Genomic DNA, 12240 nt, shown 5'->3' on the forward strand with positions numbered 1-12240 from the left:
TTTTTTGAAAAATTTCTTTGACAACTCAGTCCGAAATCACTAACACTCCCAGCTGCACCTGTCATTAGAAAATAGGACAATCTGTCCCTTGGCTTTCCACTTTGAAAAATCTTGCCAAGCAACCTTGGGGAACACATATAGTAGGTGATCAATAAATGCCAGTTAGATTAAATTTCTACAACATACCAATTCAGCAAAACTTGGAATACCCACTAACAGCCAGGTGTTCTAGACTCTGGGAATATACAGATATATAGGAGTAGACCTCCATTTAAGTTCCTGAAACTCTACTTGGCCATGGTCCATGCATGGCATGATCAAAGTTCAACAAAGTGGGGATGGGTGATGAAAGAGATGAGAAAGATATCAGCAAGTCTCCACCTCCTTTAAATACACAAGAAGCCTCTAGTCAAGGATTTCTATTATTATCTCAACTAAGATGTTTAAAAGCAACTTGATTCAGGAACGCAAGGCGTCAAACATGTGCTTTGTTTAAAAGGCAAAGCTTTTATATGGAGTACACATCTATGTTTGTCCCAGATTACTCAGAAGTAGAAGCCTTCACAGCCTGCTGAAGGCTGGTCACCTTTGCTCTGGTGGTGGCCATGCTGGCATTGTGTGTCTTTATCACAAGACTGCCCCCAAGTTTCCTGATATTAATCCTCTATTGGAGGGCGTTTCCTGGTAGACTTCCCATGCCCAACATAGTGTAATAAAGAATGCCATAGCATTGCTAGCTCCAGGAGTTACTCATTTTATTCTGTGGGTGGTTTTATTTTAGGGAGATGAACAGCAGAGGGAGGGATGCGTTCTCCAAAAGAACAGACCTGTTGTTTGTGATCTGGTTCTGTTTATTACCACGCAGACTAGTAGTTCCTAGAGAGAAGGCGCCAGAGAGCTAAATTCCAAAATTTCTTTGTTGATGCTTCAGAGAATATCTTGCCTGCACGAAACCCCATGACCTTGAAGAGGAAAAGGAAAACACCAGTCCGAGTTAATGCCCATGGCATTTGGGTAGGTAAAAGGTAATACACAGAGCTGTCTTGAAAGCTACTCTTGTGCACAGAATAGGGATTGAAGAGCCTCAAGGGACTGCACCCTTTGGTCAGTTACATTGAACGTGTTGATACAGAGGCTTTGCAGGGTAAAGGCATCTGAGGACATATTCTTACGCTCTCTTATGATTGGAATGCTGCATGACACAGAAACAAGGGTCCCCGAGCTCTGCTTGGAAGGACGAAGAAATCCAAATGGGGGCTTCTCATTTAAGATCCGCATGATCCTAGGAGGTCATCCAAAGCTGCTCCACGAGGACAACAAGTGGGTGTCCACACTGCCATGACATCGCTTCTGTTGCCTCGCCTACGTCTACTCAGCAGGTGCTGATTTAGGCCTCACATCATGTTCTCAACACTGTGCAGTCCCATCTTGCGTCCTCCTGCAGGACCCAGGTTGAAACAAGTGCTAATTTCCCCTAACCCTCAGCTAACCGTGCCTAGGGTCTAAAGACCTCTGGTTTACGATATTTGAGAGTCTCTTGAAAGGGATCTCCTGGGTGACTTGCTTTGATACAGACCAGCTGCTTACGGCTTCCCAAGGGTCCAGTCAGACCCCAGAGTTTTGCCAGGTCAGGACCTCTCTTCTGGCATGGGAGGCAAGTTGTACACAGTCTGTGAGGTAAGAAGCCTGCACCTGTTGCCCTGAGTGACCCAGGCATCCCCATCACCGATGGCAGAGGTAGTAAATGGTTCCCAAAAGGCAGCTCATCTACCACCAGGATGACTCGGTTCAGGACTCAAGCAGAAACCCCTAATGTTTCTGCCAAGGACACACTGAGAACCTCTTGTCCCAGTCACTCAACACTGACTCCCCCCAAAACTCCAGTTCAAGGTCGGTGAAAACCAACATGCTAGGGAAGAGTACAAGCTTTGGGAGGAGGGTCACACAGTTCTGGGTTCAAATCTAGCTCTGTATGTGGACCAATCCCTTAACCTTTCAGAGTTTCAGAATCCTCATCTATAAAATGGGGTTGTTTAACTTGAAGCACTGATTCAGAGCACACAACAGCAACTAAATTATGGCTCTGCTTCGACCTACCTCCCCCCCCAGGGATCCTGCCATCTTTGGGCTCACCCCCACGCCCTCCCTAGCAAGGACGGCCACAGCATGAAGGCTGATTGTTATTACTACATTACATGTATATAGTTTCTATCGTGCCCCCACTTCAGTGTCCTCATTGAATTGTGTGATAGGCAGGGCCGGAGAGGGGCAAGAGTCAGGACCTGAATCCAAGCCTTTGGCGCCCAGCCCCGGCTCGCTTCCACCTCTCTGCTCAGCAACACCCCCTTCTACCCTACAGCCTCACCTTTTACGATGGACCCAGCAGTCCCCAAAGTCTGGTGGAGAGTAGCGATGAGGCCCATGTCTCTGCGAAAAGAAAAACAGTGCACTCAAAACTCACAAGAAGGGCTCTCGGCAGCTGCGCAATGCTCCAGCTGAGTGGTGTCCCACTCCAGGAGGATGTGCGAACGCTGGGAAATGAGATGGTCGCTGTCTTCGGGACCCACCGCAAAGAGGAGACCAGGAGGGTGCTCTTAAGCAAGTCAGCTGCTCCAGCCTGCTTGGGGCCCCAGGCTCCAGGTATTTGTCTGATGACCCTCCCCAGGGCTTGTGAGGATCCCTGTGTTTTGCCTAAAAATACAGGAGATTCCCAAATGAGGACCATCATGGCAAAGCATTGATTTGAAGCAGGTGTGGTTGTGAGACAGCTTGCACTTCCTGCTCCTTCCAGCGCCCGCATGGATCGCGCGTCCTCCGGGTTCCCGTCGTTGCTTTCACCTTAGCATCCCAGGCGAGCAGAACCTCCCATCCAAGGCCCGGGCCCAAAGAGGGACAGGCAGGTGGAGTGTCTCGTCCGGGTGACATCCCTGTGCTATGGCTGTCAGCTCCCACAGGGGTGTGATGCCCTCCCCACGCTGACCACTGCGGCGAAGATGTTCGGGAGGATTTAGGGCCCTAGAGAGCCCGTTGCTCAGGCTCTGGAGGACCGCCCTCACTCCCCCATGGGTCAGGAAGACAGAGAGGGACCCTGCTCGTTCTACTTGTTCATAGTCAACTCAGCTATCTCTTCTTGAGGGGGCGAAGGAATAAGGAGGAGGAGGAAGAGAGAAAGAGAGGGAGGAAGGGAGGAAAGAAATGAAGAAGGAGAAAAGAGAAGACCAAACTACTTTTTCTCTTGCCCCGGAGGAACTCTGTCAGTGAGGCTTCCTGGTTTTGCCAGTGGCTCTTTGCAGATTCTGGATGTACATTTCCCTTAAGACTGGTTGTCTTCAGAGCAGGGGAAACAAACCAGAACCTCCCATAAATCAGTAGAGGTCACTGCCAAGAGCTTTGTACACTTGCTGTCCCTGCCAGTGATCAACTCATTGCATTTGGGAATTGGCCAAAGACCCTGAGTCCCATCTTAATTCTCATTCCCAGAAAAACCTCGGCGCTCCGTTCACCCACCTCCTGTTTACTGTCTTTGTGCTCTTAGACAAAGCTGGCAAGGAGGAAAGAACAGAGTTCTGTAACTGGGTCTATCAAAGGCCCCATTTCTTGGCTTGGGGGAGCAGAGGAGAGTAGGGGGCAGCCATGGACCACTGCACTGTGTACACTGCACTGTGTACAGGCCCGGAGGGGGAGAGGCCGTACCCTACTCTGACAGAGTGGGTCATCCCATACACACCCATTCTCAACACCCTGTGCTTACATGGCTACCTTGGAGCCCTTAGCTCCAATATGCCCCAAGGTCTACAGAAGTTGCTGACGGGAGTGAGCCCACCACAAGGGGCCACGTAAAATTCACGAGTGGCTGGGACCTGAAACTGCTCTGGGAGTTGTAGTCTATGACTTTGTGTTTCGATCGTGCTTCATAGTCTCTAAGCTTTATGACAGCAGGGACTTTGTCACCTCGGTGCTTGACAGGGTGCTCGTCCGTAGTAGATGCTCATTAAATATTTGCTGACTGTTTCTGTGACGAAATGTTTAGACATGTGCTTTATCCTGTTCTTTTTTAACTGACAAGTTCATCCTTCTAATGGACCAGGCTTTTCCGTCCTACACTGAGGCTGGAGGAATTAGCTAGATCGGGGGCGAAGTTTGTTGCCACGGCCGGAAGTGCTGGACTAGGAGGGATCTCCTTACTTCTCTTGGGGCAGTACGGCGCGGGGTGGGGGGTTTGAGCTAGACCTGGGATTTGGATTCCTCCGAGAAGCCGGGATGAGAAGCAGGAGCCTGTTACCTTGGAGAAGGTTTGGAGAGGGTCCAGGTATGAATGGAAGGTCTCTCCAGATGAAATCAGGAGCCACCTGGCTCTGTCAGCCAGACACAAGCAATGCCGGAGACAGGAAGAAAGAGACAGTGAGTCATTAACATGACCTATGATTTAAATGGTAGAACAATTTAAAGAGACCACACATAGAGCGCCTCAGCCTAGGCTCTGAGGCCATTAGAGATGACCCAAGATGTTCACACATGGGATTCCCTCAAGCTGCGTGTGAGCCCCACTCCCCTTCCAAGCAGAAGGCAGGAGCTGAGGGGAGCAGAAATCACAAGTATGGCGCCTATAAACTCACAGAATGTTACTCAGGCCAGCCCAGCCGTGAACCTGGAAACAATGTCACTAACACTGAATCCTGTGCTTCACGTTGTACATGTAAGAGATAAAGACATATTGTTTCTACCTTTACGGAACTTACACTAAAGTGGGCTGGATTTCTGTCTGAAAATTGCAGGAAAACACTAGGGGAAGCGTGTTCTCACTGAGTTTATGAAATGCACCACATCTGGATTATCAAAGTCGGTTCAGATCCAAGCCACCGTTGAATTTTTGCTTGCCTCCATGAATTTTGCTTGGCTCCTGGCCAAGCATCTCTAAAATGTGCCCCCCCTGCTGAGGGGAGACTTCCCTTCCTCTACCCTCCCCTGGAAGGCAAGTCCCAAGGGAGAAGGTCCTTCATGACCAATCCCTCCTCTCAGCTGAGCACCATCTCCTCACGGACGGGCTCTTCACTGCCCCGAGCCCCGAAGCCCTCGTCCACATTCATGGGATGAACAGTGCGTGTATGTAAGAGAAGATGCTTCCTCTACCAGGCCAGCCTCTGCCAGCAAGCCCATCCTCCCTAGGGAAAGCCCACCACTCCTCTTAACAGGTCCTCTCTTGGGACAGCCAGGTTTTCCTGGACAGCTGAGCCACATCTATTCCATCACAACTGATAAATAATCTTTTTCCAATCAACAAATGCCCTCTTTTAAGACTCCCAGCTTACCCTGCCCTTGGTGAGGACAGATCTGTGAGGAAGGGCCCACAGACTATAGGAATTAGCTGGAAGTCAAGGGTGAAATTCAGCAACAAGGCCAGAATGCAAATGCCTCTAGAAGCCCGAGCGAGGAGAGGGCACCACGCCACAGCATCTGCCCCTCCTGGATGTAAGCCTTAGGCCTGGCATATTTGCTCACATGCCCCGTAGATGGTTTCCAAGGGCACCCTTCCAGGACCGGAGAGTGGCTCTAACAGGCACAACTGACCTAGTTGCACTGTTGCCTATGGAATTGGGTTTTTTGGGGTTTTAAGATTTTATCTACTTATTTGACAGAGAGACATCACAAGTAGGCAGAGAGGCAGGCAGAGAGAGAGAAAGAGGAGGAAGCAGGCTCCCTGCTGAGCAGAGAGCCCGATACAGAACTCGATTCCAGGACCCTGAGATCATGACCTGAGCTGAAGGCAGAGGCTTAACCCACTGAGCCACCCAGGCACCCTGGTTTTTTTTTTTTCTTTTTTTTTTTTTAATTTGAGATACTTCTCAGTTCACATGCAGCTGCAAGACCTAATACAGAAATGTACCAGTGACCAGTTTCCCATAATGGGAAATCGTAAATCTGTAAACCGTAGAATGATATCACAACCATGATGTTGACATTGCTATGTCCACCAAGTGTATCCAGTTTCCCAATTTTACCTGTACTGGTGTGTGTGTGTGTGTGTGTGTGTGTGTGTGTGTGTGTGTGTGTGTGTGGTTCTGTACAACTCCGTCACCCCGAGAATCCTTCATACTGTCTTTTATAACCACACCCTTCCCTACCCCCTCGCATCCTTACCCCTTGGCTACCACTCATCTGTTGTCCGTGTCTGTAATTTGTCATTTTGAGAATGTTACACAAATGGAATCATACAGTGTGTAACCTTCTGGGGATTGGCTCTTTCCCTCCATAAATCCCTGGAGATTCATCCAAGTGGCTGGGTGTACCACTAGTTGGTTCCTGCTCATGGCTGTGCTTGTGGTTTTAATCATTAAGCAATATTGCATCTCCACGTGGCACCAAGGCCCAATTACAAAGCCTTTGGGACCTGATCCTCAAGGAGATATCATTCTAAGGGAGAAGATTTGTGTTGTTTGGTGTTTCTGGGTGGGAAAAGAACAAAACAAACATACCGCAAGTGTTTCTAGATGCGCACAGCGTACCCCGGTTGGTCTCTTTCTTCAAACAGGAACCCAAATGGTCCCCTTTCCTTAGCAGTGGTTGACAGCTCTCTCTTGTGTTTTCCCTCCTCCTTCCTTCCCAGGAACACATCTACAAGCTGATGAAGAGTGACAGCTATGCCCGCTTCCTCCGGTCGAACGCTTACCAGGACTTGCTGCTGGCCAAGAAGAAGGTATCTTTGGGAAGGGCAGGCCTGCCTTTCTTAGCACTGTTAACCCTTGCCTGCTGCTTGCTGCTGGCGTCAAAAGAGAGTATCATCCCTTGGGTTTTATTTATTTTCTCTTTTCCTCTTTCCCCTCTCTATCCGCTCCCCCTCTAAGGGAAGACAAGTAGAACAGTCACCACCTCAGCCCACCCCCCAGGTCCAGGGTATAGCATCCTGTCTCCATGGCCCCATTACCTTGGCCTTGGGCATTCTGCCCACAGCAGGTGACTAAATATCAAGGCCACGGTGGCTCAACATAAGATTTCAGGACTGGCGGTGACATCCGCAAATCCCTTAGGAAACCGGAAAGAGCCCCTCCACTGCAACGTCCGACCCCCTTACCACAGACTTTAGGTAAAATCTGACCTGCTCAGTGATGAGGACGAGGCAAGGATCGGGGCGACGCCCTCACTGAGTAGGAAACCTTACAGATTTCAAGTCCTCCCCCCAGACACCACTCTGGCCCCAGAAGTAACTCCTGGAATTGTCCCTTCGCCGATGCCCCACAGTGCTTGCCTTTTCTTTCAGCCACGAAATAACTGCTCGCTAGCTTCGTAATTCTCCTCTCCTTGGAATCAAGTCATGGTTCCCTGTAGCCCTTGGCATCTGGACTGGGAGGGGGGGCCCAGGGACCCACAGCATGTAGGGGACAAGGGGCAGCTGAAACAGGAAGAACTCGGCTGGGTTTCTGGGAGGAAGGCAGGCAGAGCCGGGAGGGGCCTGGGGTCTGGAAAAGGGGAGGCAGGAGAGATGGTTGGGGACTCCGGTATGCCTGCAAACCCTCTGCGCTTTGCAGCTCTGCTCCGAGGCCCACGTGTGGTTACGTGTGGCTCTCCTTGCACCCAAATCCACAGCTTCCGTGCCACGCCACTCAGGACCATGGTATCCCCTCGGCTCCCCTCGTAGCCAACCCCAGTCCCTGAGCTTACGGCTGTCCACCCATGCGCCCTCTGGCAGGCTGCCTCTCCCGGCCACACAGTCCTCCTCTCTGTGTACTGTCTGTCTCCCTCGTGTGCCGGGATCCTGTCTGCGTATCTGGTTGGTACCATTGAACTCCAGGGTCTAGAACAGTCTTTGTTTCCCGTTCTTCTGACATTAGGGAGCCCTGAAAACATTCCTGATAGTCTGAGGAAGGGAAAGGGAATTCTGGAATGCCCAAGCTGTCAGGAACCCAGCTTTATTGGTTGCCTGCACCCCTTCCAACAAGTGTCACTCTTCAATGGAAAACGGGAAGCTGTTGGCCTTGCAGGAGGGTGGAGGTAGAGGGGAACACCAGATGCCCATTTTCTCAAGAAAAGCTACGGACACTTCTGGTATCTCCAGCCCAGATCTCATGGGGGAAGGCCAAAATGAATGTTCCAGTTTCTCCTGTCTCAAGACCCTGAACTGATCCCAGTTTGGAGAAATTCTGAGTTTCTAGCCGTCTGGCTCATCTGGGCCCAGCCACCTACCCAGGAGAAGCCAGAGTCCATGCAGTCCTCTTAGAGGTCTGAACACAAAGGGGTAACACACTCCAGCTCAGGAGGTGGAACCGATACACCTGTGCCCACAGGTCCTCCCGTAAGAGGAGAACTTCTCAGAGGAGATCCCTCACGTGAGGAAGGGACCCGCCACAGCTTGCCTGTGAAATGTTACATATGAAACTGATTAGAGTTATCGTCCCAGCCCCCAAATGAAGGGATGTTCTCTGGCAGAAAAGCTCTTGCAGATGCCAATGCCCTTGCAGTATCCAGGGGTTAATCGTTTCCAAAAACAGTGACAAAACCTACTTTTTCTTCCATTTCTCCCTGAGAGTTTCCAGGTATGGATTGGAGTTGTAACTCGGCATTTTCAGGTAGGCCTAGAAGTACCCTGATGTCAGAGATGGGCTTGCCGTGTGATATCAATGTCCAGGTCGTAAAGGTACGTGAGAGGTCCCACGCTCCAGCTGCAAGAGGGAATCTCATCCGACCTCACTTTATTGCCTTTCCATCTTGTGATGGAGTCTGGAGCCACAGCCTCCCAAGCCTTCCTCCCTAGGTCATCCTGTTTCCCAATATTGTCAAAGATAAGGTTAGCTGCTCTAGCAAAGCAGGTTCTCAAGGAGCAGGTGAGCTGGGTTTCTAGGGCTCCTCCAGGATACGCAAGGCAGGAACCCGAATGAGTCAGACAATGGTGCCCATCTGTGAGCAGCAACACAGTAGCCAGAGGACAAGAATGACAGGCACATCGTGCTAGCTGCAGGGCCCAGGACCAGCCTGACCCCAGCCGAGTGTGTGCCGCCTATGCCGCGCACAGGATGGAAGCTGAGTTCTGCCGTCCCCAGAGCCAAGACTTGGTACGGTAACCTTTGGCTTCTTGTGGGAGAAAAAGGACCAGCCTGGCTCTGCCATGGTGTGTCGTGTGTGTATGTGTGTGTTGTGTTGTTTTCCTTCTGCGACGTCCTGTCTCCTGGCAGCCAGCAGAGGGGATAGGGGCATGACCACCACCAAAGAAGCCCTCTGACCTTGACCGCACAGTCAGGTGGCTGCCCTTGCCCCCCACACGCACCCCACCCCCTGCTTCCGGCACCCTGCAGACCCACGGGCACCTGGCTGCTCCTTCAGCTCTCCACTTTCCATTTTTGCTGAGAGAGAGAGTGTGTGTGTGTTTCCATGCGAGTGACTATACTCTCCAGATTTCCCAGTCTTGGGCTCAAGAGCCTAGAACAGGGCTCTAGGACGGCTCTAGGATCAACTAGCCAGTATTTGGAATATAATTCATGTCATTCTCTCCCAAACCTCTTGGAAAGCAGGAAACTTAGGGAGAGGGCCAGGAGCGTGCCACACCCTCCTCTCTTCCTGTGGTACTGTGTGGTAGTGAGTGACTAGGCCTGGGAGGAGGTGTCAAGGGCTTTGCCTCTTCGTGCCCCTGGCAGGGGCTCCTTAGCTAAGAGTTCTCCACAGAGGTCCCTGAGCCTCCTGTCACCTGCCCCGCGTAAACCTCAGAAGGGGTCACCTGTCTACATACCAAGAGGGCACTTTCTGTTCAAAACACTTTTTCTGAGGCCCAAAACATTTTGTCAACAGAGTAGGCGTGGGCAGACCCTCCTTGCTCTAAAGACACAGAATGAAATTCAACAGGGGACCAGTAGGAAGTCCCTGAAGTGAGTGAAATTTCTGGCTGCGTCTGGGTGGGGAAAAAAAAATCCCAGAGTCCTAAGCCCGACTTCCAGAGGCGTTGGTGACCTCACCTTGCCTACAGCCACGTCCTGACGTCCCATCAGGATCCCCAGCCTTCAGGGGTAGTCTGTTCTGGGTCCCCATGTGAGGCCCCCAGGCATCTGCCTACAAATGGGGACAAATGGGGGGCGCCAGCCCGGGAGCACAGCCCGTGGGACGCAGGGAGCAGGCGGAGTCTCGTGCAAAGGCACAGAGGCTTGGACTCCGAGCCCCACAGCGCCACGGGCGGTGCCCTTAGAAGCAAACACCCCCTTTCCTAATGAGGCAGCACCATCTCCGGCAGGCTTCTGTTTGCTGTCTCTCCCGCTGCCTCTCACCTACGGCGCTGGCTGCTTCTCTTCTCCCGTTTCCCCCCCCTGTTTTGCTGTTGTTTTTGTTCATTAGCTGCCGCTGCTGCTGTTTGGAAACCACATGTAAGCTGAAGAGTTTTTTTTTTCTGTATTTTTCTCCCTACCTTTTTTTTTTCCCCCCCTAAAGCCAGAAAGTGAGCAAGGTCGTAGAACTTCCTTAGAAAAGTTCACTCGCAGTGTGGTAAGTTCAGCTGGTTTTCTTCCCTCAACGTTTCTTCTGGTTTTTCTTTGTTTCTTCAATTTTTTTGTTGTTGGTTGTCGTTTCCTTTGGGGCGGGAGGGAGTCCAAGGCTTCCCCGACTCGATACACCCTTTTTCTTTTGCGAGCGTCTGCCGCTGCTCTTCTAGGGGTGGGGGTGCAGACCCTGAGCACCTCCCTCTGCAGAAGGTGCACACCGCCGCCCAGCCTCGGGCCACGCGTTTGATCTTCTATTCAGGGCTTTGAATTGGAAGGATCCTGCTGCCCTTGGGGCTGCACGGCGAATGCATCTTCTGCGGCAGCCCAGGGAGAAGGCCATCGAACTGTACCATGAAATAGATTGGCTCAGAACCATAGCTCATCTAAAAAAAAAAAAAAAAATCCAAATTTCCATCCGTGAGCTCTAGCCATCACACAGGTGCAGGTCGCGAGCTGATGCTGCCATGTAGCGGCTTTTGCGGGGGCAGAAGGTGCCGTGCTGCATGGGTCCTGGCGATGCCGTCTAGCTGCCGTGTGTGTTAGTGGCCTCTGCATGAGTTCGGACGTCCCTTACAGTCCCTGTCAGCCTCATCCACGTAGCGGGACAGGGAGAGGAGGGGCAGCAGGCATGAAGCGGAGGAAGTCCCTGTGCTCTCCCCTGTGCTCCCAGGGTCAAGACCTGATCAAGTTCCCTGGGGCCTTGACTGTGACCAAGGGAGTGAAGGTGGGCTCCGGGTTGACTCTTCTTGTAGGGAAGTGGCCTGTTTCTCATGCACATCCAGCTTCGAGGGGGCTGGAGAGCAACACGGTGGCAGATAGGAGACCCCATGGTTAAGAGGCGAGACCTCTGAATTCGTGGACCTTCCCCATGGCACACGGTGCAGGTTCTTCTGTCCTGGGGCCTGTAGAACATCACAGACCCATCTCTCCTCTTTGTGACATTCTCTCCAAGATTCGAGCATAGGCCTCAGTGTTTAGGAAAGATTTGGGCTCACCGAGCCCCTCACTCATCAAAAACAAGCTGCTGAGTCCATGGAGCCCAACCAGCACTGTTAATGTCAGACTAGGGGGAAGCAAAATGGCAGCCAGAGAACGGGACGCCCATGTCCCATTTCCCTTCCCAAAAGACAGCAACCCACTGATGCTGACTTGCCCTTTTCTTCCCCCTCTGTTGAAGGGGAGAGTCCTTATAAACCTGACCCTTGTGTGATCCGTATATCTCGTTCATCTTTTTAACATAGCTAGATGCATTTTTACGGAATTTAAACATGATTTTGAATTTGTTATAGATGTAAACATCACAATAGCTGTGGTAGGAGACGATTTAAGATATGAGTGTTTACCCCTTGGCTTCTTTGGTCCTCTCTCTCTCTCTCTCTGTGGCCTTTCCTCATGAGAAATCAGAATTTGCCGAATAGAAGGCCTGCGGTCCCTGGTGTGTCTTCGTGGCTGGTTTGCCATGGCTGTGTGGCTTCCCACACATAGAAGCTGCAAGAGGCTGTCAGAGGCAAGGCCTATGGAGTTTCCCCACCCCTGCGGCCCTATGCAGAGTGGTGGGAACCCAGGCTTCCCTCTTGCTTTTGAGGTGCACGCTGTGTGTAGAGGAAGTTTAAGGATACTGTCGACAAACCTAGACTGTCCTGTGAGGCCCAGCTGGACCAGTGGGTGCAAACTTCAAGAGAGGAGAGCTCCCAGAGCCCCGTGGAAACCCTTCAGCTTGACCATGTAGGCTGAGGGTGTGAGAGAGAAAGGCTGGTCCCCAGACAAGAGGTTCAAACATCTCCAG

General features: G+C 51.5%; 1 protein-coding gene across 7 annotated transcripts in view; it reads left to right on the forward strand.

Moving 5' to 3' along the window:
- RGS6 (regulator of G protein signaling 6) overlaps positions 1-12240 on the forward strand; it is a 544877-nt gene that overhangs the window by 509117 nt on the left and 23520 nt on the right. For 3 of the 7 annotated variants that reach the window (XM_082733461.1, XM_082733464.1, XM_082733460.1), the window contains exons 16-17: positions 6605-6694; positions 10405-10458. In XM_082733461.1, coding sequence (XP_082589587.1) covers positions 6605-6694; positions 10405-10458 — 144 coding nt within the window. Of the gene's footprint in view, positions 1-6604; positions 6695-10404; positions 12167-12240 lie in introns of those variants that run through there. The other 4 variants (XM_082733462.1, XM_082733465.1, XM_082733463.1 and 1 more) reach the window with 2 other exon arrangements.

The sequence above is a fragment of the Mustela nivalis genome, assembly GCF_964662115.1.
Source record: "Mustela nivalis genome assembly, chromosome: 6".
Taxonomy (NCBI): Eukaryota; Metazoa; Chordata; class Mammalia; order Carnivora; family Mustelidae; genus Mustela; species Mustela nivalis.